The sequence below is a fragment of the Leishmania mexicana genome, chromosome 19, assembly GCF_000234665.1.
Source record: "Leishmania mexicana MHOM/GT/2001/U1103 complete genome, chromosome 19".
Lineage (NCBI taxonomy): Eukaryota > Euglenozoa > Kinetoplastea > Trypanosomatida > Trypanosomatidae > Leishmania > Leishmania mexicana.
Genome location: NC_018323.1, coordinates 383303 through 408069, shown reverse-complemented (window position 1 = coordinate 408069; position 24767 = coordinate 383303). Strand labels below are relative to the sequence as shown.

General features: G+C 60.7%; 6 protein-coding genes across 6 annotated transcripts; all 6 read right to left on the bottom strand.

Annotated features, from left to right (window-relative positions):
• Window positions 1-1914: 1914 nt before the first annotated feature.
• On the bottom strand, window positions 1915-3816 carry LMXM_19_1040 (putative phenylalanyl-tRNA synthetase; the record flags this gene model as incomplete). The annotated part of the gene is made up of 1 exon (XM_003874231.1): window positions 1915-3816. One exon carries the CDS (start codon window positions 3814-3816, stop codon window positions 1915-1917), a length of 1902 nt encoding a protein of 633 aa, XP_003874280.1.
• Window positions 3817-4609: 793 nt separating this feature from the next.
• LMXM_19_1030 (conserved hypothetical protein) lies at window positions 4610-5473 on the bottom strand (the record flags this gene model as incomplete). The annotated part of the gene is made up of 1 exon (XM_003874230.1): window positions 4610-5473. One exon carries the CDS (start codon window positions 5471-5473, stop codon window positions 4610-4612), a length of 864 nt encoding a protein of 287 aa, XP_003874279.1.
• A 1200-nt stretch (window positions 5474-6673) lies between these two features.
• On the bottom strand, window positions 6674-8251 carry LMXM_19_1020 (tRNA pseudouridine synthase A-like protein; the record flags this gene model as incomplete). Its single annotated transcript, XM_003874229.1, has 1 exon — window positions 6674-8251. The coding sequence occupies one exon, from the start codon at window positions 8249-8251 to the stop codon at window positions 6674-6676; it is 1578 nt and encodes a 525-aa protein (XP_003874278.1).
• Window positions 8252-10609: 2358 nt separating this feature from the next.
• Window positions 10610-13219, bottom strand: LMXM_19_1010 (conserved hypothetical protein; the record flags this gene model as incomplete). The annotated part of the gene is made up of 1 exon (XM_003874228.1): window positions 10610-13219. One exon carries the CDS (start codon window positions 13217-13219, stop codon window positions 10610-10612), a length of 2610 nt encoding a protein of 869 aa, XP_003874277.1.
• Window positions 13220-16081: 2862 nt separating this feature from the next.
• LMXM_19_1005 (4-coumarate:coa ligase-like protein) lies at window positions 16082-18070 on the bottom strand (the record flags this gene model as incomplete). Its single annotated transcript, XM_003874227.1, has 1 exon — window positions 16082-18070. One exon carries the CDS (start codon window positions 18068-18070, stop codon window positions 16082-16084), a length of 1989 nt encoding a protein of 662 aa, XP_003874276.1.
• Window positions 18071-22824: 4754 nt separating this feature from the next.
• LMXM_19_0995 (4-coumarate:coa ligase-like protein) lies at window positions 22825-24726 on the bottom strand (the record flags this gene model as incomplete). The annotated part of the gene is made up of 1 exon (XM_003874226.1): window positions 22825-24726. One exon carries the CDS (start codon window positions 24724-24726, stop codon window positions 22825-22827), a length of 1902 nt encoding a protein of 633 aa, XP_003874275.1.
• Window positions 24727-24767: the final 41 nt, after the last annotated feature.

Sequence of the window (24767 nt, the reverse complement as noted above, 5' to 3'; positions counted from 1 at the left end):
GGGCAGCGCGTGCGCGCGGTTGCGCAGCTCGAAGGGCAATCAAGCAGTCCGCAGCTTCCGGCAGCAGCACCGCAGCAAGAATACGCTCTCGTGGAGCCGCGCGTATCGCCGTTTCGTTTTGATCGGCTACGCGGAGAGGCAGGGGAAGGTAAAAGGGAAGACAATGGAAGTGAGCAGGGCGGGGTCAGGTGTGTGTGTGTGGAAGGGGGGGGGGAGGCGATGCAGCCTTTTATGTTGCATCGATGGGCACCCCCGATCAAGTGCGGCCTGAGCAATGTGAGCATGCCTGTATGTGTACGGGTGCAGCGACTCGGCGCCGTCCGCAGCTATCGGCCCATGGGCACACTCGCCTACAAGTCTTTTCAAAGGCGCGGAGGAGGTGTGCGCAGTTGGCTCCCGCCATCCTGCCATTCTCTTTCCTTCTTCGTTCGAACGCGCGCACGCACACGCGCACACAACTGCTCCACGCCGAGGAGCTCGACCTACAGTGCCCCTCCAAAAAGCAGTTGTGTATCTCTCGCTATGGCCATCGCTCTCCCTCTCCACGCCATTTCACATCCTTCTGCCGAGTGATGGGTGGGGGAACAGCGCAAGCAACGCGAGAAGCGAAATGGGACAATGCCGCTCCAGTGAAGCACGTAGCGCAACAGGGGACATCGGCACGCTTGCATGGCTGTGATGGTGTGGCTACATGAACGATAGAGGCAGACGTATGTGTGCGGCATCAAAGCCACTGCTTCCTCCCTCCCTCGCACATGGCACCTGCAGAAGCGAAAGGCAAGAGAGGAAAAGACCGAGAGCGCGCGCGGAACAACGTGACAGACACCCACCCACCCAACACTTCCGCTTTCAGCGTGTGCCCATTCCGCTGCCATGCGGCACGAGGTCAAAGACCCCTTCCCATGCCTGCAGCCTTGCAGGTTGCCGCACAGCTGCTCCCTCGAACCAGTGGGTGGTGGAAGGGGCCCGGGTGAGAGATGCGTTCGAGTCACGCGGGCACTTCACCCGTCACACATGGATGGCACCCACGCGCCCACGGTCACAGGTGGCTCCGACGCAGCACCCATCCAGGGCCTGACCGCCGACATCCGTGGCGATGCATTACGCTGACCTTCTCTAGGCTGCAGGGACCTGGCCCCCCTTCCCCTTGTCACCAGCAGAAGCGGCTCTGGCATCTGGCAGGGGGCGGGGATAGGGGTGCTGCTTGGCACCCCCTCCCTCCACACATACACACACACACACCTTCTCCCCAAGGACGAGAGATGCGATGGGAGGCACACGCGGCACCATAAACAACAGCAATACCACGACAAACATATGTTTAGAGACTAGTTAGACCATTAGCCCGCCGCCACTCGCTTCCCGTGTCGTTCGTCTGCTCCGCTGTGCGTCCCCCTTGTATGCCCGCGCGTCTCCGACACACACGCACGCAGCACACGGGAAAGACAACAGAAGCGGCACAGCCTCATCAAAGATCGAGATGAGTTATTTTTTTTTTGGAGGAGGGTGGCGTGCGCGTGTGTGCGTGGCGGGATCGTCGTGAGAGGAACGAGGGTGCCAGGATAGCGCCAGCTCACTATGCGTGAGGTGCAGCATGGGAAAAGCAAAGTACACCTCTCCCCCACGCCTTCACCCACTCCCCACTTTGCGCCACCTTCTCCGCTCTAACCAGCTCAAGATGCTCACCCGTTGAGTGGGTTAGGGAGACACACAGAGAGAGGGGGGGGGAAGATGGGTGAGGTGGTGGGTGGACACAAAGAAGCACACCCACGTGTCGTTTCGGTTTCCGACTTCCCTCCTGCCCCTCGGTCAAGTTGCCACACACACACACACACACACGCACATGCACATGCACTCTCCGTGCGCGCATAAACACCCGCCTTTCCTTTCCTCTCTCACCCGGACGGCGCCGCCCTACAGAGGGACGCACAAGAACTGGATGTTGAGCTCCATGTACGAGCACGTGTTCGGAATATCGTATGCCTTGAGCGTGTTCGGGTGGATGACGCCGAGGTGCCCGATGCGCACTGCCTGACCAGCGCGGTGAAGAATGATGTCCATGGCGCGGCCAGGAAAGAAAGCCCCGTCCTCGCCCTTCTCCAGGGTGTAGAAGTCGCCCTCATAGTCCTCTGCTATCTCCGCTTTTGACGGGACGCCAAGCTTGAGCAGGGCGAGTTCGGTGAGGCCGTGAATGCTCTCAAATCCACTAGAGCTGCCGTTGCAGTGCGCGGCGGCGAGGTGTCTCTGGTTGCGGGCACCGCAGGACGCGTAGTCCGTCTTCAGCTCTAGCACCGGTGGGAAGTTCCGCTCGTTATCCAGCAGGACGACGTCCGCGCACTCGAAGAAGCGCTGCGGCAGAGGCTTCGACTTGTTCGTCGCGAGCGTCTTCAGAATACCGGGCAGCAGCGATGGGCGACACACCTGGAACTCCATCGTCTGCGGATTGGCGATGTGCGCCGCGACCTCGTCGTCCACGCGGCCGAGGTTCTCGAACGCATCGGCGCGTGAGCAGAGCGACAACGTCAGCAGCTCCGTGTAGCCTGCGCAGGCCATCTCAGTGCGCAGCAGCTGCGCCACCTTGCTCAGCGGCGTCTGCGTCACAGGGCCATGGGTCTTGCACTCCACGTAGGTGATATTGTCATAGCCGTACGCGATGGCGACATCCTCCATCACGTCCGCGACGCCAATGACGTCCGTGCGCATCGGCGGCACCGTCACCGTCACCTCACTCTCCGTCGTTGTCTTGATCGTGTACATCATCTTCTTGAGCAGCTGCGCGCACTCAGCACCATCTTTCATTTTAATGCCGATGATTGAGTTGAGGCGTGCGATGTTCATCGTCATTTCCTTCGTCTCCATCGTTGGCGTCACCAGCGACGTTGTCCCGTCCGGTGTCGGCTCCTCATAGTTCACCTGCACCGCCTCCACGGTGAAGGGATCCTCGCAGTAGGCCGAGAAGGCACACACGAGCTGGTTCACCAGCACCTGCGCCTTGTAGTGGTCTGGGGCTGTGCACTCGATGAAGATGTTTCTGGTGTCCACGGAGATGGCCGAGTAGTGCGAGTTGATGATTGGCGGCAACGAGAGCACGTTCTGACCAGTGCCGTCGTACACAACCGGGTAGGTCGGAAGGGAGGAGATGAGCGGTACGTACTTGCCAATGTGGCGGTCCTCGGCGTAGTACTGAGCGAGGCCGTCGCCTGCGCAGTTCAGCTCCCTTGTCTGCCGCAGCGGAACAAACCGGATGGTCTCTCGCGGGCGGCAGGCGTAGATAAAGTCCATCGTGTTCACCTTGTCTAGATCGTGGGTGCCAACCGAGGCCAGCGTGCGGCGGCGGGCCAACCCGGCGTGGAGCTTCTCCTGGTAGTCGATGAAGCTGTTGTAGCTGCGCTCGTTGAAGCGGATGTTGCGAAGGACAGCGCACACAACGTAGTCGCGCACGTTCTTCACGCTTTTCTCCACGGTCATGCGGTAGAGCGGGTTCGCGCGGTTGAGGACGCGGTAGTTGGGGAGTGGCATTGCCCCCATGAACACCTTCAGCGCGCAGGCCATGCCCTCCGCCGTGAGAAGGTCGTGACGGTTTGCTGGGGTGTCGATTTTATAGAGCTTCTCCTCCGAAAGGTGCGCAGGGGCTTCCGTCGGAGCCACGTTCGCCTTCGCGCTTTTACCCTGCTCCCGCATGAACATTTCCTTCTCACTCGTAATGTCATCGAGCTCCAGCCCGAACTGGAAACACAGGTCGTTAAACTCCTCGTCCGTGTAGGACCTGCCAATCAGCCGGCAGATGTAGTCCTTCGCCACGGCCAACGTCGGCATCTTCCTGAATCTGTGTGTGTGTGTGTTAGTAATACTTCCGTTCAACAGGAAAGGATGCAGGTAGAGGGAGGGTCGTGGATGCGAGATGGTGAGCTCAAGGGAAGCGACGCCGTCAGCACGGAAGGTACAGGGAGTGGTGGGTGGCTTGAATCGAAACACCGGAAAGGGGCGAGGCGGGGGGGGGAAGCCTTCGATCCAGCAGCAAACAATAAAGCTGATGTGCGCCTGTGTGCGCGTTTCTAGGTTGCGGAGGCGAGAGCGAGAGGAGACGGCGACGGCGACGAGTGTCGTCGTCGTCGTTGCCACCGCCGTGGCTCGATAGCCCCGTTGCGCCGAGACAGCAGCGGGGAGATGAGAAGGGGTGGGGCAGGGGTACGATAAGCAGTTGAAGAGAGAGGAGGAGGGGAGGAGGAGGAGGCGGAGACAAACACCTCGACCAAGAACAGAGCGGGGCAAATCTCTGAGGAGGTGCGGCGTGCTCGGTGTGCTCTTCCTCGCTGTTGAGGAAGCCGAAACAGCCCATCGATGCATGCACGCTCACTGCGTAGTTCACGTTCAATTTCGTTTTGTTGTTGAACAGCATACGTCTTTTCCTTTTGCGCATAGCCGATGTGCTGTCCTGCCAGCGCGCACGTCGCCGTGAGTGTATGGGTGGGTGGGGGAAGAAGCCAACACTCAGAGAGGCGAATGCCATAGGAGAGGTCTGGTGGGTCCACACCACGCAACAGGGGGACTCGCATCTCCGATTCACGAAGACGAGCACGCAATCACGCACACCTTCCGCCTCGTGGCTCTACTTTTTCTTCTTGAGAGCCAACAGCTCGCGGATGCGACTCTGCAGCTTGTCTTTATCGTCGTCGTGCTTTGCCACTTCGCGGGTCTCTTGCTTACGGTGCAGCTGCCTGGCGGCGGCGGCGGCGGCGGCGACGCAGCTGTTCTGGTACGCCTTTACTCGCATGAGAGGGTCGTGCCGCTGCTTCTGTGCGAGGTTCAGCGCCTTTCGAAGCTGTGCCGCTTCCGCGCTGGTAACAAAGCCAGTAGCGGGCGCACTCTCGCCACCGTCACCTCTCCTCTTCGTCGCACCTTCGCCACAGCCGTTGCTGTTGTGGGCGCTAGAGGGACTGTTGCTATGCGCATCCTCTCGTGGCCGCTTCCTCATGGACGCCTCTGCCTCCGCGGAGGCGACTGCGCTAGAAGCAGCGGCAGTGTTGTCGGGTACTTCTGGTTTCACCATCGCACACGTCGGCCCGTAGGAGGCCTCTTTTTTAAACTTGCTGAGGAAGCTGTTTGCGGAGAACGACGCGCCGGTGGACATCTTCAGCTGCACTTCCTGCTTGCTGACTTGTGGCGAGTGCGGTGACGCAACAGGCGCATCCTTGGCTGCTTTGGCGTCTGCCTCATACTCGGCGGCGAAGATGCTGCGCGTCTGTCGGTAGCGTGCCAGTTCGCCGCTGAGCGAGTCCGCCGAGTTTGCCAGCACCAGCTCATCGTAACGACGCTCTTCCTGATCGCGCTGCAGCTCCTTCTGCCGCTCATCTGCCTTCTGCTTGTTGAGCTCGGCCTCCTCCTTGAGCTGCTCGACGCGGTGCAAGTTGCGGTACGTCAAGGGGTGGAAGCTCTTGTTCCGGTTGATGTCCTTGCTGTGCGCGCGGTACATCTTTGGCGAGGAGCACTGGAGTGGGGCGGGGTAAAAGGAGATGAGGTGGCGGTGGTCGTGCTGGTATGCCCGGTCGTGGTGGTCGTCTGCCCTATTTTTTTTTTAGGGGAAGGGAAGGGGAGGGGGACTCCCTGTGAGGCAAATCACTCGAAGCTGTCAACGCTTCTGCCTGTACCTACTGAGGAAAGCAGAGCGACAACGAAAGGGTTGAGAAAGGCAGCACGCACTACACATATACATGTATATATATATATATATAGCTCGACAACAACGGACGGGAAACAAAGCGTTGGGAGAGAGGAGGAGGAGAAGGGGGGCGAGGCGGGGCGGGGCGGGCTCTGCTCTGTGAGTTGCGTATATACGTATGTGTGTGAGAGCTTGCGTGCTGGATGATACCACGCTGAGAGGGAGGGGGAGTGTGTGTGTGTCAAAGGAAGGACGTGGAGGTGGCAGTGACAGGAGGAGGGGTAAAAGCACGCACCCAGGTAGAGTAAACGCATCCGAAGCAGCCCGAGGGCGAGAGGGGCGCCGCAGCGAAGGACACCAGGAGAAAGGGAGGGAGGGGGGCAGGGGCGGTGGTGGTATTGTGTGGAGAGGGCGCGGCAACGGGAGCTTGCATGCGAAGCCTCCGTCTTCTCCTTGTTCCTCCCCGTCTCTCCCAAGCGCCCATGACCAAACACGTCACCCGCGGAGGCAAACCGAGAGGCGCGTCGGTACCGCTGCCTCTGCGCGTTGCAGCTCCTGCGCTTTCTCTCTCTTAGCTTTCGTAGACCCTGATCGCCAAGCACGCCTGCAGCGCTCGATACGAGAAGCAGAGTGGGGGGAGGGAGGGAAGGCCGATCGCGTCGCGCACATGACTTGCCCTTGTTGCTCATGTTTCTGTTAGCCTTAGGGGTTTAACACCTCTGTGGAAGCACACACACACACACGCATGCATGCATGCGTGATCAGCCAGACCTATATCAAGCACGAATAGGGGCCAGGAGAGGGGGTGGGGCGGGGGGGGGGAGGAGGAGCTGCAGTGCAAGACGAGAGAGCACCCCTCACCTCCCGCTCGCCTTCGTATCTGCGAAAGCCCTCTCTGTTCTCTCCCCGTCTCCCATCACCATGTCGACATCTTCGCACACAGGCGAAGCACCATGCTCGGCCTCCCTCCGTCCTTCACACCCTGTTGCATTGCCTTCAGTCGTCGCGTCACCGCTAGTGCTGCGTCGAGACGTCCACGGGCTCGTAAGGTCCCGCATCTACGTAGGGTACAAAGTCTGACCGGTGCTGCGCGGGGTACTCGACGTCCCACAGCGTGAGGCCATGAACAGGTGCTGGAGATAGGCGCTCGCGCTTGAACTTCTTGCGCGATACCTCGAAGCCGCTCTGAAAGGCGTGCTGGAGCTCCTGATCGTCCCAGAGGCCGTGCCCGCCTGCTTTGAGCACGCTCACCATGTTGCGGATCTGATGGCGCAGGAAGGACTGACCGACAAACCAGATGAGAATCTCGTCCTCCTGCCGCACCACTTCAATCTTGTCGAGTGTGCGGATGGTCGGGAGGTTTGTGCGGGCTTTGTGGTACTCGTGCGGCTTCGCTTGGTACGTGATGACGCGCTGGCCGTACTCGTTGAAGGTCGGCAAGGCCGCAGCGCGCTCGAGCTGAGAAAGACCGCGCTCGACCGTCACCTTCGGCGCCGCTGGCGCCTCGCCACGCCTCAGGCCGTGGCTAGTTAGTGGCTCATGCTCCGCGCTGTACGCCGAAGACACCACCGGCCCCCCTCGACCGCTTCCGGTAGAAGAGGCAGCAGCGCGCCGCAATGCGTTCGCCATCTTGCTGTCAGCAAAGAAGCCGTAATCGTGTGTCCCTTCCATGAGACGTGCCATGCGCTGCATGCGCGGGACATCGAGGTAGCGGTCCACGTGCCACTGCAACCCTGCGTCAAACAGGGGAGGTGCAATGCGGTTTAGAATGCGGTAGCAGTACACCCGCCGCACTCCGTTGTGTCGGGCATGGAAATCCTGGTTACGGCATGGGTGACAGCTGAGAACGGCAAGCGGCTGTCGACGCTGATGCAGCCACAGTGTCGTGCGCTGCAGGATGGTGCGTGGTTGCAGCTCCACCTCGCTCGGCACGTCTACATGGCACGTCAGGCGGCGCACCGACACGCCCGTCTCTGGAATGACAGCGGCAACGATGCTCACCGTCGGCACGTCCAGCGCGACAGCTAGCGCCTCCTCCAGCACGACCTTGGCGAAGTGGCGAGAGCCGGCGCCGTAGTCTGCCGCAGCAGTAGCGGTGCTGCCAGCTGATGCACCATTCTTGCCGTTTCTCGTCCGTTGCACAGACTTGTACCACCCGTCAAAATCACTGCCTTGATACTGCACATCGACCCGGTAGCGCGTCATGCCGGGCGGAATGACCTGCTGGCCAGGGACGTACCTCTCCGGTTCGCCACCCGGGAGAGCGTGCGTCGCCTCAGCAGCTCCCGCTTCGCCGATGACTGTCAGCGGCGGGTAGTACAGGAAGTTGTCGTCCAGCAACTCTTGCTCCAACACGTCGGCATCTGCGGTGGCCGACAGCGCTGTGGGTGCCGTCGCATCTGCCGCGCCCGACACGGCACTGCCATTTTCGTCTTCGTCAACGGCGTAACCACGTTGGTTGGCGTTCGCGGTGCTGTGGGGAGAGCGCACCATCCGTGGCGCCGCCGTCTCTTCCGCGTACTCCGAGCTTCCGCGTGACTGCTGAAGCTGCTCCTGCATCCATCGCGAGTGCCGCGCGCTGTCGGCGAACATGTCCGTGAGCCGCGCCGATGTTGCGCGTCGATGAGCTTCGTTGTCGCGCGTCTTGCCATCGACGATGGAGACCGCATCTTGGCTTGGGGAGAAGGCGGACGGAGACGACGCTGGTGACGGCGGTGAGCTACGCGGGCTCGTAGCAGCGCCTACATCGTGGTGGCCGCTGGTGCACGAGTCGAAGCGCTTCCAACCGTGAAAGCCGTGGTTGGCAGCGCTGCCTGTAGCCGTTGTAGTCACAGAAGGAGGCGCAGGGCCCCCCTTGCCGTCCGCGTGATCCTTCGTAGTACTGTTCTCGCCGTCTTTACCGTTGAAAGAGCCAGTGGTGCCCGTGACGTGGCGCTGAGCCACCCGTAGCACTGAGGAGAGCGATGCCGCCACCGCCGAAGCACTGAGGCACCGACGCAGACGAAGTGCGCTGACAGAGGGCGTGCACCACATGTGTGCCACCGCAGTCGGTGCGTGCATGACGGCTCCAGTGAGCCGAAGGCGTGAATGACGTCGGCAAACGATTCTCTCCACACGCCGTATGACGTATCAAAGAGGTTTGAATGACGCTGCTCGGAGCGGGTGCGAGTGAGGGGTTACAGTGTGTGCATGTATCTGTGCGTTTGTGCGTGTGTGTGGGCAGGGGGGGGGTTGCACGCCTGGAAGAGACCCCCCTCACAACCACAGATAATTACAGCGAGAGACAGAGAAGAGCAGGAGGGGCGAAGGGGTGATGTCCACTGGAGCCGCAGCCATCCATAGGCTGCCGTGAGGAACGAGAGAGAGGCGTGTATGCGTGTGTGTGGGGGGTGGGGTGGGGGGAGGATGAGGGACCAGGCAAACAGCGCGGGGCGACGCACGTGCGCACTGGTGCACACACGCTTGTCCCCACACCCTTTTTAGTTGCTACGTTGTTTCTTCGGACGCAGGCACTCGAAACGCGGAGGCAGTCCGCAGCCGGCGTCGCTCATGAGGAGGGTAAACCGCCCCCCCCCCTCCTCCCCCTTCTACACGCCGTCGCCACTTCGCCACACCGGCGGAGCCGCCCCCTCCCTTCCTCTCCCTCCCTCACGTGATGCGACCGCCGGCCATCTTGTCTTCTCAGTGACATCCATTCCGGAAAAACGGGCCACGGGGAGACTCGGCGTAAAGGGAAGAAGAAAAAAAAACGTTTTCTGTCTCGTTCAACATACGCACAGACCAGCAAGAGGACAGCACCCGCACACGATCGACCGTCCGCCGCCACCGCCGCCGCCGTCGCCCCTTTTCCCTCCCCCTTCCCCTCCTCCGTCCCTAGTGTGCCATGCGGTTTTCCCTCCACGGGTGCCGAACAACAAAACCTTCGGCGCATCCATCACATACACAAGCAACGCAGCGCACAGCGCACTCCGCAAGAGAGGGGGTTGGGTGGGTCTGAGGCACCGTCGGCCGAAGAAGCAACGACACGCACGCTCACATACAAGAAAAACAAACAAACAAGAAACGAAAGGGCAACCCTGTCTAGTCCAAGTGGGACAACAGCATAGGCACCATGCAAACCCACGTAAGGGCACGACACACATCACCACCTCACGCAGCAAAGGAAAGGCGATGCTGAACTCCCTCAAGCACCCCGGATCACGCGCCATGGAGTGAGCGGCGGTGGTGAGTGGAGATGAGAGAAGAGAGAAACGCAGTGCTCAGTTCCGCCGGTAGTGCTTCACCAAACGCCGCATGCCGCGTCGCAAGCAGCAACAACGTCCGAGCAGCGACGAAGACAACAGGACAGGGCCGCGCCCTGGCAACCCAAGACACAAGTCAACGCGCTAAGGCGCCCGCCTCTCCCCCTCTCCCATGGCCATTGCCCTGCTCTTCTCCCCACCTCACCCCGGCACACGCTAACTGGGCCTGCTAGCCACCCCCTCCCCCCTCTTTCACGCCTAGCCATCTGCAGGGGGACTCTTGCGTTGCAAAAGACCACGGGGTCAACACCAATGCCATCACCACAACAGCAGGAAGAAACGTTGTTTATTTCTTTTTTGGGAGGGGGGGGGCGGTGAAGGGGGTTTCCGTTGACTTGTGTTGGAGGGCTCTAAAGGTCCACACACCCGCTCGAGGAGAGGTAGGGCGGGAGATGAGAGGATGCACGCGATGGCGACGACGTCGTCTCCTCCTCATCCACCCCCCCACCCCCCCGTTGCCCCCCTTCCTCGCAAAGAAGCACATTCAGATGTCACCGAAAAAAAAGCAGGACGCACCCTCCCCCCTCCCCCCACACATACTCGTAGGGCCGATGCCGTTGTCACCACGGTGATGCATACCCGCCACTTCACATCATGTACCGTGACTCGTTTTCTGTGCCCCTTTCCGTTTCAGAGGGGAGCGTGTGCGCTATCCAATGCTCATGCGTCGCTTGTCGTAGCATAGCAGCACCGCCACGACGGGCTTGGTGTGCCCAACAAAGCTGAAAGACTGCGGGCGCTCCGTCATGAGCCCGTTCCACATGCGTAGGGTGTTGTCGCTGCTCGCTGTGAAAAGGAAATTGCTGCAGTCGCTGAAGACGCCGTCCCAGACCCAGCGGTTGTGTCCGGTGAGCGGCTTGAGGGGCTGGAACTCCATGCGTGGCTGCGGCGACTCGTCGCTTACGCCGTCACCTACGCCGGGGCTGGTGATGCCGTCGAGGGAGTGGATAAGAGGACCAGAGGCAGCCGCGTCGCGAGCGGTGGCGTTGTTGGTATCGCCAGCGGCAGTAGCGGCCGTCTCGGCCTCGTTCGGAGAGCTGCTGTCCGTCTTTGAGTCCGTCGTGCCGCCCTGCTGATGCGACTGCTGCACCTGCACCTGCACCTGCTCGTCACCGCCGCTACCAGTGTGGGACCCTGTGGTCGGTGCCAGCGCCTGCGTGGGCGCAAAACTAGGCATAGGTGTGCTGTTGCGCGCTTCAGCCTCCTCGACCTTCTCTCTCTCCCCTGCGCCCTCGTCGCTGTTGTGAGTGCCACCCGGGCGCGTTGAGGCGGGCTGTGCAGGCGCGTTCTCCGCTACCAGTGCAGCAGACTTCGAGCCGGCGTTTGGGCTGGTGCTGGAGGTCGCCGCTGAAGACGAGATCCGCAGGGCGGCCGGCACCAAGAACCGACCGACCGAGTAGTCGGCACTGCACGTCACAAGAAGCTCCGCGTTGGGCGAAATGAGCACGCGCAGGATGTACTTGTAATGCGCCTGAATCGTGTCGAACACCTCCATCTCGAGCTGCTCAGCGAGCTTCATCGCGGCCGATGGCTGCGCCAGCTGGTCGTGCTGCGCGTCTTGCGCGGCGGGGGCGTGTCCACCGGGGCAGTTGCTGCGACTTTTGTTTGAGTTTTGCTGCTGCTCGGCGTGGTCCAGGAGAACAGCGCCCATGCTGTTCAGGTGCGAGGGGTCGCCGCTGGGGGTGCTGCGCGTGTTCGTTAGCTCAACGCCGATGCCATCCACACTCATGTCCGAGGTGCGCTGCGCGTTTGAGCTGAGTTCGTTCACCACCAGGGCGGAGCGGTAGATGGTCTCACGTGGGCCGTGGTAGCTGTTATTGGTTGCCCCGCCCTCGCCGCAGGAGCTGACACTTCCCGTCAGTGTCAGCCGCAGCGGTGGCACACCAGAGGCGTTCTCGGAAGCCGACATTTTCCCGGGGCTCTTATAGGGCGATGGCTGCAAAGAGCCGGAGAGGCTCATGGCGTGCGGGTCCTGCGGACCCGTCGGGGTGAGCGGCAGGTCGTTGCTGGTGGCAACGCCGATGATCGAGGGCTGCATCGCACTTCTGCCGGAGGCTGTGGTCGCCTTACTTCCGTGCACCGAGGCGTCGCGGGCGAGTCGGATAAAGTGCACTTTGCCAGCGTTGGTCGCCACGGCCGCCCACCTGCCAAGAGGCTCTATCGCAATGCTGCGGATGGCGCTGTAGTCGTTGGCGAAGTTGATGTCCTGCAGTGGCGCGCGACCAAACGCCTTTGCACGCTCCTCCTCTGCGGTGGCCGCCGCTGCAGCCTTGGCGGTTTGCGCCTCCCCTGCCTTGGTGCCTGCTCCGTCCGGCGCGGTGATTTGACTGGGATCCGAGATTTTGCTTGCCGCGGCACTTTTGTGGTGCGCGAGACCCTTCATCTCCAGTGCGACACTGGCGACGACGGAGGGGAGGTGCCACATGGACACCTGGCCCATTTGGTTCCCCGTCAGCAGATAGCGACGGTCTGGGGACACAGCACTGCAGGTGATGGCGGCACCCGTTGCAATGTCCTTCAGCATCCGCAGTGTTACGGCGGATTGGGTATCGAAGAAGCGGATGTGCCCGTCTTCACTCGTTGCGATAAGGAGGAAGGCGGCCTCGCGACCCGGCGCGCTGCCCAGCAGCGCAGCTGTCTCCACCATGGCGACGGTGTTGAGCAGCTGATCGTTTAGGATCGTCGACGCTGCGGAGTCCGTCAACTGACGCGACGAGCCGGACACGGTGCTGCTTTGCTCATCGTTGCAGTAGTTGTGCACTAGGGGCACTGCTGCTAGACTCGTGAAGTTCATCGAGCTCTGGCTCTCGAAAGAGGAGTAGACCGGCGGGGCCTGGTTTGTGCTGCTGCTGCTGCTGCTGGAACCGGTGCCTGCGCCACTGACAGTTCCCGCGCCCCCGCCGCTGTGCAGGAAGGTGCCGAGGTCATACAGCCGCAGAGCCCCAAAGCCCGCCACTGCTAGATAGCCCGTATCGGGCAGCAAAAAAAGGCTGTTGATCTGCGAGTCCTGGAAGAGAAAGCTCTTGACAGTGCGACCCGAGGTAGCGTCCCAGAGCCGTATCTGCTTGTCATACGATGCGGACACAACCACAACAGAGGCCATCCTTGTCGGTGCGGCGACTTCTTTCGCTGTCTTTTGTGCTGTTGTTGTTGTTGGGTGAATATAGCGTGCGCGTTGGTATGAAGCGATGTGCCGGTTAGACGAGTGGGGGACGTCATTCATCGACAGGAAGCTTTCGCCCATGCGGTCAACATCCATACAAAGGGTGGGGTGGGCGGGGAGGAGGCACGTACGCGCGCAGTTTGAACGGTGCGCGGGGCAAAGACGGAGGGAGGGGGTAGGGGTGGGGGTTGTGTGTTGAGCAAGTAGGTGAGGGCGATGGTGCAGAGACCGAGAGCGACAGAGAGGCAGCGGGGCGGAGGCGAGTGAGTAAAAAAAAGGAAAGACGCAAAGCTACCCATTTCAAGCAGAGGCCCCCGCACCTGCCCATGCATCCCACGGTGCACACGAGAGGCAGGGATGAACACTGTCAGTGAACACACCGACGCGGCATCCTCGCTGCTCCAAGCTACCCAACTGATGAATGCCGGAAGTGGATGCATAGATGGTGCCGCCACGCGGGTTGCCATGGGGAATCGGTTGAGCCCCACAGCAGACGCCGCATTACCCACCTGCCGAGTCAGCGGGGCAGCCCACGTGTGCCACCCATGAGCCCCCCTTTGAGTTGCTGCACTGAAGGCGTTTATCTGCTAAGCTTGCTTGACGCGGGCAAGAGGATAGGTAAGGCGGGAGGAGGATGGTGGCGGCTTCTTGGCGGCTACAGATGATGCCGGGGTGGGGGAGCCCGCTCTGTTCGTTTGACAAGCTTAGCTCACGAGAAAAAATGCCGAAAGCGGGAGGAAGGGGTGGGCAGAAGGACCGGCGAGGGATGCCGAGGCAGTAGTTAGCGATGGTGCTTCTAAAGAAGACCAAGAACGCTAGTGTGACGAGAACGGCAGCATCGTGCGCAGTTGTGCGCGTGTGACATGATGAGCACGACAGGAGAAGGTGTGGAGAGTTGATGACGCACGCACACACACACACACACAGGGAGGTCCGACAAGAGAGTATGCAGGAGGCATTGCGCATGTTGACCCCTCTTCCGTTCCGGCCACGAAGGGAAACAATGTGCGTGCCTGAAGCTAAACAAAACTTCAGGCGAGGGACAGGGGAGTGTCTTCATGGGCTACACAAGTCGTGCTGCGCTTGCACGCGCACGACCGCTGCCACACACACACACACCCGAAGATGAGCGCGCCTTCTCTTCAGGATGACTGCAACGCATGCATCGCCGTTCCGACGTTCGTCCCATTCACTACGTCCCATCGCACATGCTCCCCCCTTCCTTTTTTCTTCGGAAGGGGTTTTGTCGACGCGCGCGCCTTGTATGCGCATCGGAGTCGAAGACGACAGGTGCATAAAGAGCTAAGCGAGGCCTTCTGCTGAACGCGGCCATTCAACCACGAACATGTTAGGAAACAGACACATACACAACCCCACAACTCACCTGCCTCTGATGCACCACGGCTATGTCGTGGAACCCGATCCGCCCACCACCGTTCGGTGTCGGTCAGTCCAGCGCAAGGCCACGGCAGCACACAGCGCAGGATTGGTCCGGGATTACGCTCAGCACCACCGCAACGCAGCCAAAGCCGAGACAACACGGGGGGGGGGGCGGATGCGCATCTTCGTGGAACAGTCGACACGGCTCGCAGCGCACTGATACGAACGCGGTCATGGCCGTAGGTCTCTGCGGCACAGCGCTGACCCAGCCCTGCCCGCCGACACCAAGAGCCCGCTCTCCATACCCGAGGGCCCGGCTGCCGGTTGCTTGGCCTCCCCATACAGAGCGGGCACTCGAAGTGTGGTGCCACGCGGAGGTGGCCCGCCTCATCAGGGATTCACAGAAAAGACAGTGAAGATACAAAAAAATCAAGTGAAAGAACAAGGAGGGAGGGGGGAAGGGGGTAGAGAATGGCACACAGGAACGGACACAGATGCCCATCCGGCGCACGCGGATTGCGGACGCCGTCTTCTGCACGCAGGCGTGTGAGTGGGTCTGTGCACGAGCTCGCTGCGGGTGGGCTCGTAGGCGGGCAGGAGGTGTGAGGGTGGCGAGGGGGAAGCTGAAGGAGAAAGGAAAAGAGTCGAACGCCCGAGAAAGATTTGGGTGGGTGGGTGGGTGGGGGGGGGGGGGGATGCGCACATGTTAGAGACAGAGGGAGCGCGCGATTTGTTTCACAAGGCACACACACACACACACACACACGGCCAGCAGAAATGGAGGAGGGGAGGGGAGGGGAGAGGCGTATGCGCATGTGTGAGCCCGCGGGAGGGGTACAAGAGTGTATAGCAAGAGATAAAGGGAGATCACTCCCAAAGTAAGGGGGCGATGTATTAGTGGCACGGCGCCCTAAGATGAAAACGAACAAAACGGGAGGCTGCGTGTGTGCGTGTGTGGGGGTGGGGTGGGGTAGGGTGGGCGCTGCCATGAAGAGGGCGGGGCTCGACTCTACGAGAGAGGTAGGAGATTATCACAGGTTGAAGGAAGACATCCAGCATAAAGAAAGAAATGTAAGAGAGTACGAGAAGACGGAAGCACGCACGCGCGTCATGACATGCAATGGTCTTCTTCCCGGACGAGGGGGGGGGAGGGGGCGGGGATATATACACTAACGGCTACTACGCCCCCCCCCCGCTCCTCCTTCCCCTAAAAAAAAAACATCGAGCACAACGTGCTAAACAACTATATAAACAAAAAACACTCAGAATAGAGAGAAGGGGGAGGAGAGCAGTACACTATACAACAGGCACGCGTGTGTGTGTGTGTGTGTGTGTTGTGACAGCCCAGCGGAGACAAGTGAGCTGTGATGAGACGTGCCGCCCAAAATGAAAAGGAAGAGGGGGAGGGGGGGGGCGAGGAGGAGGAGGTGGTGGAGTGGCCCTGATTTCGCCAATTGCCTCCCTCCCCCCTCCCCACAGACACACACGCACGCACATTCACATACACAGAAAGCGAGAGCTCATACTTGTCATGGAACTTGTTGGGAGCCCTTTGTCTGTCTCTCTGTTCCATCAATCTCAGGCGGACGCATTCGCCGCCTCCTTCGCTGACGTCTCCTTGGCCGCGCTCGCCTTCTCCATCTGTGCCTTGATCAGCTCCGCCTCATCCTTGCGGGCCTGCCGACGCAGCAGCTTGCCAGACAAGTTGCGCGGCACTTCACTGACAATGCGCACACCGCCGTGCAGCCGCTTGTGCGGGGGCATGCGCGACATGACGAAGCGGTACAGCTCGTCCGACGCACGGACGGCGTCTTTGGGAGACACTGACGGTTGGAGAGATACGAGCGCACGCGGGTTCTCAAAGCTCACGTCGCGCGGGTCCGGCACGCCAATCACCACGCAGTCCTTCACCCACGGGTGCGTCAGCAGGAGCGCCTCCAGGGAGGCCGGCGACACCTGGAAGCCCTTGTACTTGATCAGCTCCTTCAGCCGGTCCGTGATGACGAGCTCGCCGGCCTCAGCGTCGAACTTGCCAATGTCGCCAGTGCGGTACCAGCCGTCCTGCATGCACACGGCCGTGTCCTCATCGCGCAAGTAGCCCTTCATCATCTGCGGACCGCGCACCCACACCTCACCCTCCGCGCCGGCCTCTGCGTCGATGCCGGCAGACTTGTCTGTGCCGCTCTGCTGGCTGTCGTCCACCTTCACGATGCGCAGCTCCGTGTCTGCCACAAGCACACCGCAGGCGCCTGGCACCTTGTGCTTCAGTCCATTGGGCACCGTCACGGCCGGCGCCATCTCCGTCATGCCGTAGGCCTGCGTAACGGACACGTTGGGCAGCATCTTCTCTATCGCCTCCACCGTCTCGGGGCCGAGCGGGGCTGCCCCGCAGCAGAAGCGCTTGAGCGACGACAGGTCGTGCTGCTTCACCTTGTCCGAGTTCTTGAGCAACGAGATGAGGATCGGCGGGGCAACGAGGTTGACCGTCGCCTTGTACTTCTCGGACGCCTTTAGGTAGTCCTCGACGGTATACTTGTACATGACGATCTGCATCACGCCGTGGGCGTAGCCGGCATTGAGACAGGCAGTAAAGCCGTAGATGTGGAAGAATGGCAGGATCGTGATGCCGGCGTCGTCCGGCGAGAACTCGAAGGCCGCCCCCAGCTGCTCCGTGTTGGCGATGAGTGCCCGATTCGACAGCTTCACACCCTTAGACAAGCCGCCCGTGCCGCTGGAGAAGGGGATGGCGACGGTATCATCGAGGGTGGCGCCCTTCAGCCCATCGTAGCTGCGCGGCACAGGCCAGATGTACCACCTCTTGAAGAAATCCTCCGGGTAGTGGATGGCCACCTTCCTGCCCGTGTCCTTCTCCACAATGGCGACGGCTTCCTCAAGCTGCTTGCGGAAGTAACGCATGCCGAGAATGACCGTGGCGTTGCTCTCTGTCATGAAGTATGCGAGCAGCGACGGCTCCGCGATGGCGTTCACCGGGGCGATGAGGGCGCCGAGGCGCAACGCACCGTACACCACAGGGCCGTAGATGATAGTGTTGAGCATGCACATGCACACCACATCGCCCTTGCGGACCTTGGCGTGATGGTACAGCGCACGCGCGCACCAGTCGGTGGCTTGTATGACCTTGGAGTAGGTCAGCTCCTTGCCGTTCTCTGCCTGCACGGCGGCAATTTTCTTCGGGTCCTTCGCTTTTATGCGCTTCATGAGGTACTCGTAGAGGGTCCTCTCCATGTTCACCCTGTCCATCACTGAGGGAAGCCGTGACTTATAGATACGCGCTCCTGCATCTGCGGCAGCCGACGTGGCTGTGGCGGTGGCGGAGGGGGTCGACGTTGTGGAAGCAAAGCGGGCCTGGTGCGTCAGTGCCATGGCTGTCGCGACGGGTCTCAAGAACGGCGTCAGGGCATGCGAGAACAACGGCACCGTCAACGCGCGCGGTGCTTTAAGGGCTACGCCTCCACCAGCAAGCAGGGTGCTGCTACGGCAAGCAACCCCTCTGCCGCAGCGCTGCGCACCGAGGACGCTCGCCCACCGAGTCGTATTGCGGAGCATGCTGGCAGTGTATGTATGGGTGCAGGAGAATACGAGACACAGCTTTGTTCCCGTTGCCGCTGTGCTGTGATGGCGCGACGCCGTGGCCTTATCCGTGAATCTGGGCAGAGGGGCCACACACACACACACACACACACCAGCACTGAGAAAGGCGAGTCGACAAAGAGACAGGGAGAAGGGAGAAGGATGGGGGGGGGAGGGGAGGGGAGGAGGATGGGGAGGAGGATGGGGGTGGTGGTGGCACGAGAGAGGGCGAGGGAATGGCCCGAGGCAACACGCGAACGACAACGACGAAAACAGCAAGAAAAAGCGTGTTGGTAGCGAAAGGAGAAAAAAAAAGATGCAGCGATGAAGAAGAGCGATTGGGGTTTCGCTCGCGTGTCGAGTGTGTGTGTGTGTGTGGGGGTGGTGGTGGGCTCGCTTGATGAAGTGCGTCTCGGTTGGTGGTCGTGTGCGTGCCTGTATGTAATGCAGGGACTCCGAGAGAGAGAGAGACAGGGGGAGGAAAGGGGGTGGGGTGGGGTGGGGTGGAGGAGGAGGGGGGGGGGCTGGTCAAAGGGTAAGAGCAATTCGGAACCGAGAAGAAATAGCGAGGAAACTTCGTAAGCAATAAGCAACGTCGAATTGCGGTAGCGGGAGGGGGAGAGGGTGGGAGGGGCCGTACACACACACGCACACACAGAGCAAGCGAGAGAGCGAGGCAGGGAACAACAACGAGCAACAACGAAACAAGGACGAAGCAGAGTGAGGCGTTCAAAAAAAAGGAAAGGAAAGGATGGATCGAGTCACAGGCTCGCCCGTTTTTCTTCGTTATGAATATATATATATATGTATTGGCGTTCGGAAACGTGTAGGCAGAACAAGTCGATGGCAAGCAGAGGCGGAGGGGGGGGGAAGGGGGAGGAGATACAAGAAAGCGGAGAGAAACAAAGAACGGCAAGGGGAGGAAGGGAGGAAGTCACGTCGAACACACGAGCACACGGCACAAACCGATGTCGGATGGCCGAACGGCTGAACGCACGCTCCAACAACAAACAACCAAGAAAAAAAAGTTTGGACGCGAGAGACGGGGGATGGCGGTGGCGGTGGTGGTGGTGCGGTGAGATAGACGGAGGGATAAGAGAGCGTGGTGTCACCGTCCAGTTGACGTAGGCGTCCTCTGCGACTCTGTGCCTGTGCGCGTGTCTGTCGTTCTTTGCTGTGAACGTTGTCTTGGACTCGTTTAATAAGGTACACGGAAAAGAAAGACGAGGAGAAGACTTTTTTTTTTTCGGTCTGTCAGGTGCGTCCGAAGCAGGGGAAAGCTATAAGGGGGGGGGGAGGAGGAGGAGGAGGAGGAGGGGGGCAGAGCGATTTTTTTTTTTTTGTATATCCGTCCGTAGGCTGTCCGCCTCACAGAACGAGCGCAGACGACGGGAGAGGAGAGAGGAGGTCACTTGATGGGCGCAAACGGAAAAAGAAGCCACGCGAAATGCAATGAGCAGCCAAGCGAGGGAGGGAGGGAGGGAGGGAGGGAGGGAGAGTTTTGTGCGTGTGTGTGGGAAAGGAAACGTCGCACAATGCAGCTAATCTTGCGAGAGAGGGGAGGAGGAGGGATGCAGTGGGCTCGGAAGTGTGTGTGCGTGTGTGCGTGTGGAGATGGGGAGTCGGATAGTCACACGACAGGAGAACCAGAAACACAAAACAGGTGAAAGGGTGAAGGGCAGGTGTGGGAAGATGCAGAAGGGGAGAGGGGGAGTGGAGGACGTCGGGGCATGTCGCCATGGATGGATGGATGGATGGGGGGGGGAGGGCTTCCCACTGACGAAGACACACAGATTTACACATATGCGCATACGCCTTTTCCTTCGCCAGGGTGCGAGAGGGGGCGAGGGAGATGGAAGAGGACAAGCGAGAGAGTTACACCGACAGTGCTAGTGCGTCAGTGTAACTGTCTTCATCGATGCGACGTCTGGGGCGGTGTGTGCGGTCGTGCCGCTTACACATCGAGGGCCATACAGGTTGGCATAGAGCGCGTTTCTTATACACGAGTATAGATGCACGTGTCTGCCTGTGTTTGTGTGCACGGACGAGAATCCCGTGCCGTCCATCCCTCTAGTTTCCTGCCCCACTGCGTGGAGACGCGAAGGGGGTCGGATGAGCCGGGGGACTTACTCAGAGAGCACAGACAGTGAAACTAACGAGAGAAGGGCTTCATGAGGTCCACTGGGGCCCATTCTGGGAGGAAGTGGAGGCTGGAAGTGCAACTGGCAAAGGTAACACAGATAGCCGTTGCAGCAGGGAGAGAGTGTGTGAAAGCAAGTAGAGCAGCTCAATCGCCCGTCCCGCGATCTCTCGTCGCGCCGTTATGTCCCCGAGAGGAGAGTGTACAGCGGAAGAAGAGCGAACAGAGCGGAAAAAAATAACAAATTTTCGTTTCCGCAGGGACTCGTGGATGCACCTGCTGACTTCGGAGGAAGAGAGGGGTGGGCGCCGCTGGGGTTCGTCTTCAGTGTTCGCTGTCCGTGGCAGCACCTTCACCGTGACACATGCATGCATGTGCAGTTGCTGCCCTCGCTCGTGTGCGATCAGAGCGAGATGGCGAGCGAGGAGTGGAGTTATTCCGTTGAGGAGTACCATCCTATATTCTCCACCTGGTCAAGGGCGATGTCACAAACACGTCTGACGTCGCCAGGTAGGCCAGGTCGCTGACCTCTGCACTTCGCTCGTACAGCATTGATGCTTATCCTTTCTATGACTTCCACGAAAGTTTCAGGTCCACCCCTTCCCAGATCCATCATGCCTCTTGCCCGTCGGCAGAGACTACGGTGGAGGGGGGTGACTGGTCGGGGCGGGATGGAGTTGATCGCACAGACAAGATAGCAAACACCAGCTGACATCCTCCCTAACGTAAGAGGGAGGCAAAGAAAGCTAATACGCCCCACACGCACCTCTTCACCCGTGCGTGGTTGCCGGAGGCCCCCCTCCCCCGACACACGAGGGCGACACGTATTTGCACTGAGGAGGGAAGAGAGACGACGTCGACAACGAGAAAAAAAAGCCAGAAGTAGGAGGAACAGCACGTTGAAAGAAGGGGGACGGAAGGGGGACGCATGCGTGTGGCCCCCTCCCAGTCGCCTCTCCCGATGAAGCCTAACACGTCAGCTCTCCGGAGACCACCTCGACGAAACGGCCCGATCGTCTGATTCGTGTTTTCCCTTTTCCCCAGTGCCGGGAGTTGCATCGCATCATCCCTTGCTCGGTGCAAGAGCTAAGAAGAGGGGGAGGGGAAGAGAGGCGACATGCGGCCTCGTGTCCCCCCCCCCTTCGTCGACAGACCTGCACACGACACACACACACACACTCTCTACATGCATCTATATGTATGTGCATTTGTACACGCACACCATCAGAATAAGGAAGTAGGCTGTGTGCCTGTGGCCGTGTGCTACAGCGGACAGTACAGCCTTGAGAGTGGAAAAGAAAAGGGGAGGAGGAGGAGGAGGTAAAACAGAGAGGTCGAGATCGAGAAATCACTGACGTCGTGCTGGGCAAAAGAAGAACATCCCCTGCCGCTGATGCACAGAGCGCGCGCTGCGCTTCGCACGTTGCGCATTTGTGTTGTTGTGTCTGAGTGCCTCTTTATGTGCCCTTTCCCTCCGAGAGTCGCGCTTTTCTCCTGCTGCACCGGCACGCTGATAACACGCGAGACCAAATCCCGTGCCAGACCTGCCGTGCTGACATGCCCTCTCTCGCAGAATGCAGGCCTGTATCGAGGGTTCACCAAGGAGCCGGGTCCAGCCACTACCGTTCGGTGTCGGTCAGTCCAGCGCAAGGCCACGGCAGCACACAGCGCAGGATTGGTCCGGGATTACGCTCAGCACCACCGCAACGCAGCCAAAGCCGAGACAACACGGGGGGGGGACGGATGCGCATCTTCGTGGAACAGTCGACACGGCTCGCAGCGCACTGATACGAACGCGGTCATGGCCGTAGGTCTCTGCGGCACAGCGCTGACCCAGCCCTGCCCGCCGACACCAAGAGCCCGCTCTCCATACCCGAGGGCCCGGCTGCCGGTTGCTTGGCCTCCCCATACAGAGCGGGCACTCGAAGTGTGGTGCCACGCGGAGGTGGCCCGCCTCATCAGGGCAATGCAAGTGATTTCTGAAAGGAAAGTAAGGACACGCACAGGAAGAGCAGCGATAGCGGGGCGAGCGGAGAAGCAGTCAAGACAGAGACGAGAAGAAAGAAGAAAACCACGTCAGAGAACGATGAAAAACTAAGGCGTCGTCCATACAAGAACAATACGGCAGTGAAGATCGTTAGCGGCGCGGCAGCAGCTCACCGAGAGACACACCTCTGCACAGACACGCAAAGGGGGTGGCAGGGGGCTTGCACGGTCGAGAAAGTGAGACAGAGCAAGAGAAATAGAAATAAACGTAGACGCAGAGTTCCATGTTCCGCATGCAAACTCATTCGGTCTACACGAAAGCTATGCGGTGGTCCAGACCACATGTTGCGGTGACGATAAGCGAGCAGGTCAGTCCTGTTCTACGCGATAGCGCTGTGTGCGCGATTCCCTTCGCCTTTCCTCTATGCAGAACCAGCGACAAAACAGTCGCTTTCGCTCACCCTCTCCCTGCCCCCACCGACGAATACAGCTACTAGCACTATTATCCGTTCTGCCACCACTCCAGCACCTCTGCCACACGGGCGCACCTGCACAACTCCCTCTCGTCATCCCTTCGGCACCCGTCCCCACTCTACTCATTCTTTCACTTGTTCTCAGAGCTAACGCTGTTCTGCTCCTTCAGCAGCGCCACCTCATCCTGGCGCACCTGACGCCGCATCACCTTGCCAGCGGCGTTGCGAGGAATCTCGTCCACGACGCGCACACCGCCGTGCAGCCGCTTGTGCGGGGGCATGCTTATCATCACGAAGCGGTACAGCTCGTCCGACGCACGGACGGCGTCCTCTGGGGACACAGAGGGCTGCAGCACGACGAGCGCGCGCGGGTTCTCAAAGCTCACGTCGCGCGGGTCCGGCACGCCAATCACCACGCAGTCCTTCACCCACGGGTGCGTCAGCAGGAGCGCCTCCAGGGAGGCCGGCGACACCTGGAAGCCCTTGTACTTGATCAGCTCCTTCAGCCGGTCCGTGATGACGAGCTCGCCGGTCTCCAGCATCTTGCCGATGTCGCCAGTGCGGTACCAGCCGTTCTCCATGCACACGGCCGTGTCCTCATCGCGCAAGTAGCCCTTCATCATCTGCGGACCACGCACCCACACCTCACCCTCCGCGCCGGCCTCTGCGTCGATGCCGGCAGACTTGTCTGTGCCGCTCTGCTGGCTGTCGTCCACCTTCACGATGCGCAGCTCCGTGTCTGCCACAAGCACACCGCAGGCGCCTGGCGTGCACCGTTGGCCCCACAGCGGCGCCGTCACGGTCGGCGCCATCTCCGTCATGCCGTAGCCCTGGGTTACAGCGCACCCAGGGATCAGCTGCTCCACCGCGCCCACCACGTCCGCTCCAAGCGGCGCCGACGCCGAGCAGAAGCGCTTGAGCGACGACAGGTCGTGCTGCCTCACCTTGTCCGCGTTCTTCACCAGCGAGATGAGGATCGGCGGGGCAACGAGGTTGACCGTCGCCTTGTACTTCTGAATCGCGCGCACGTAGTCCTCGACCGAGTACTTGGACATCACCGCCTGCGTCGCGGCGTGGGCGAACATGCAGTTCATGCACACCGTGAACCCGAAGACGTGAAACAGCGGAAGAACGGTCACGGCGGTGTCCTGCGAGCCAACGCCGAACGCCCCGGCGGACTGCTCCGAGCACGCAATGAGCGCACGGTTCGTCAGCTGCACACCCTTCGGCATGCCCGTCGTGCCGCTCGAGAAGAGGATGGCCACGGTGTCGTTCGCCGTGGCCCCCTCCAGCCCGTCGTAGTCCGCAGGGATCTCGGGAGCATCTGCCTTGAAGAACTCCTCCGGGTACAGCACCTGCACCTTCCGCCCGGTCTCCTGCTCTACCAGCGCCACGGCCTCCGCCAGCTGCTTCTGAAAGAAGTGCATGCCCAGCACCACCTTCGCACCGTTCGTCTTGAAGTGGTACGCCAGCGTCGACGCCGTCGCCACGGCGTTCACCGTCGACGCGACCGCGCCGAGGCGCAGCGCGCCGTACACCAGCGGACCGTAGAGGATCGTGTTCAGCATGCACATGCACACAACGTCCCCCCTCCGCACGCCATGCTGGTACAGCGCCTTCGCCGCCTGCTCCGTCGCCCTCATCAGCTCCGGGTACGTGAACGTCTTGCCCGTCTCCACCTGCACCGCAGCGATTTTCTTCGGGTCCGCCGCCGCCATGCGCTGCATCAGGTACCCGTACAGCGTCGTCTCCCGGCTCACCTTGTCCATCACCGACGGCAGCTTCGAGCTGTAGATGCGCATCTTCTCCGTCGCCCGCGGTGCCGCCGTGGACATGAAGTACCAGCGCCGCGGCTGATGCAGTCCCACCGGCGCGGCAAGCCCACAGGCAAAGCCGCTAGTGGAACTGCCGCGACCGATAAGGGGAAGTGTGTGCATGGCAGAACGATAGCTGTGGGCATAGGATGTGGCTGATCGACAGACAAGGAAACAAACGCCGGTTCCGTTGAGGCGACCCGCTCTGTTTCGGAGCATTGGCGTGTACGCGTAGATGGCGGGCGAGGGGGTGGGGCTGG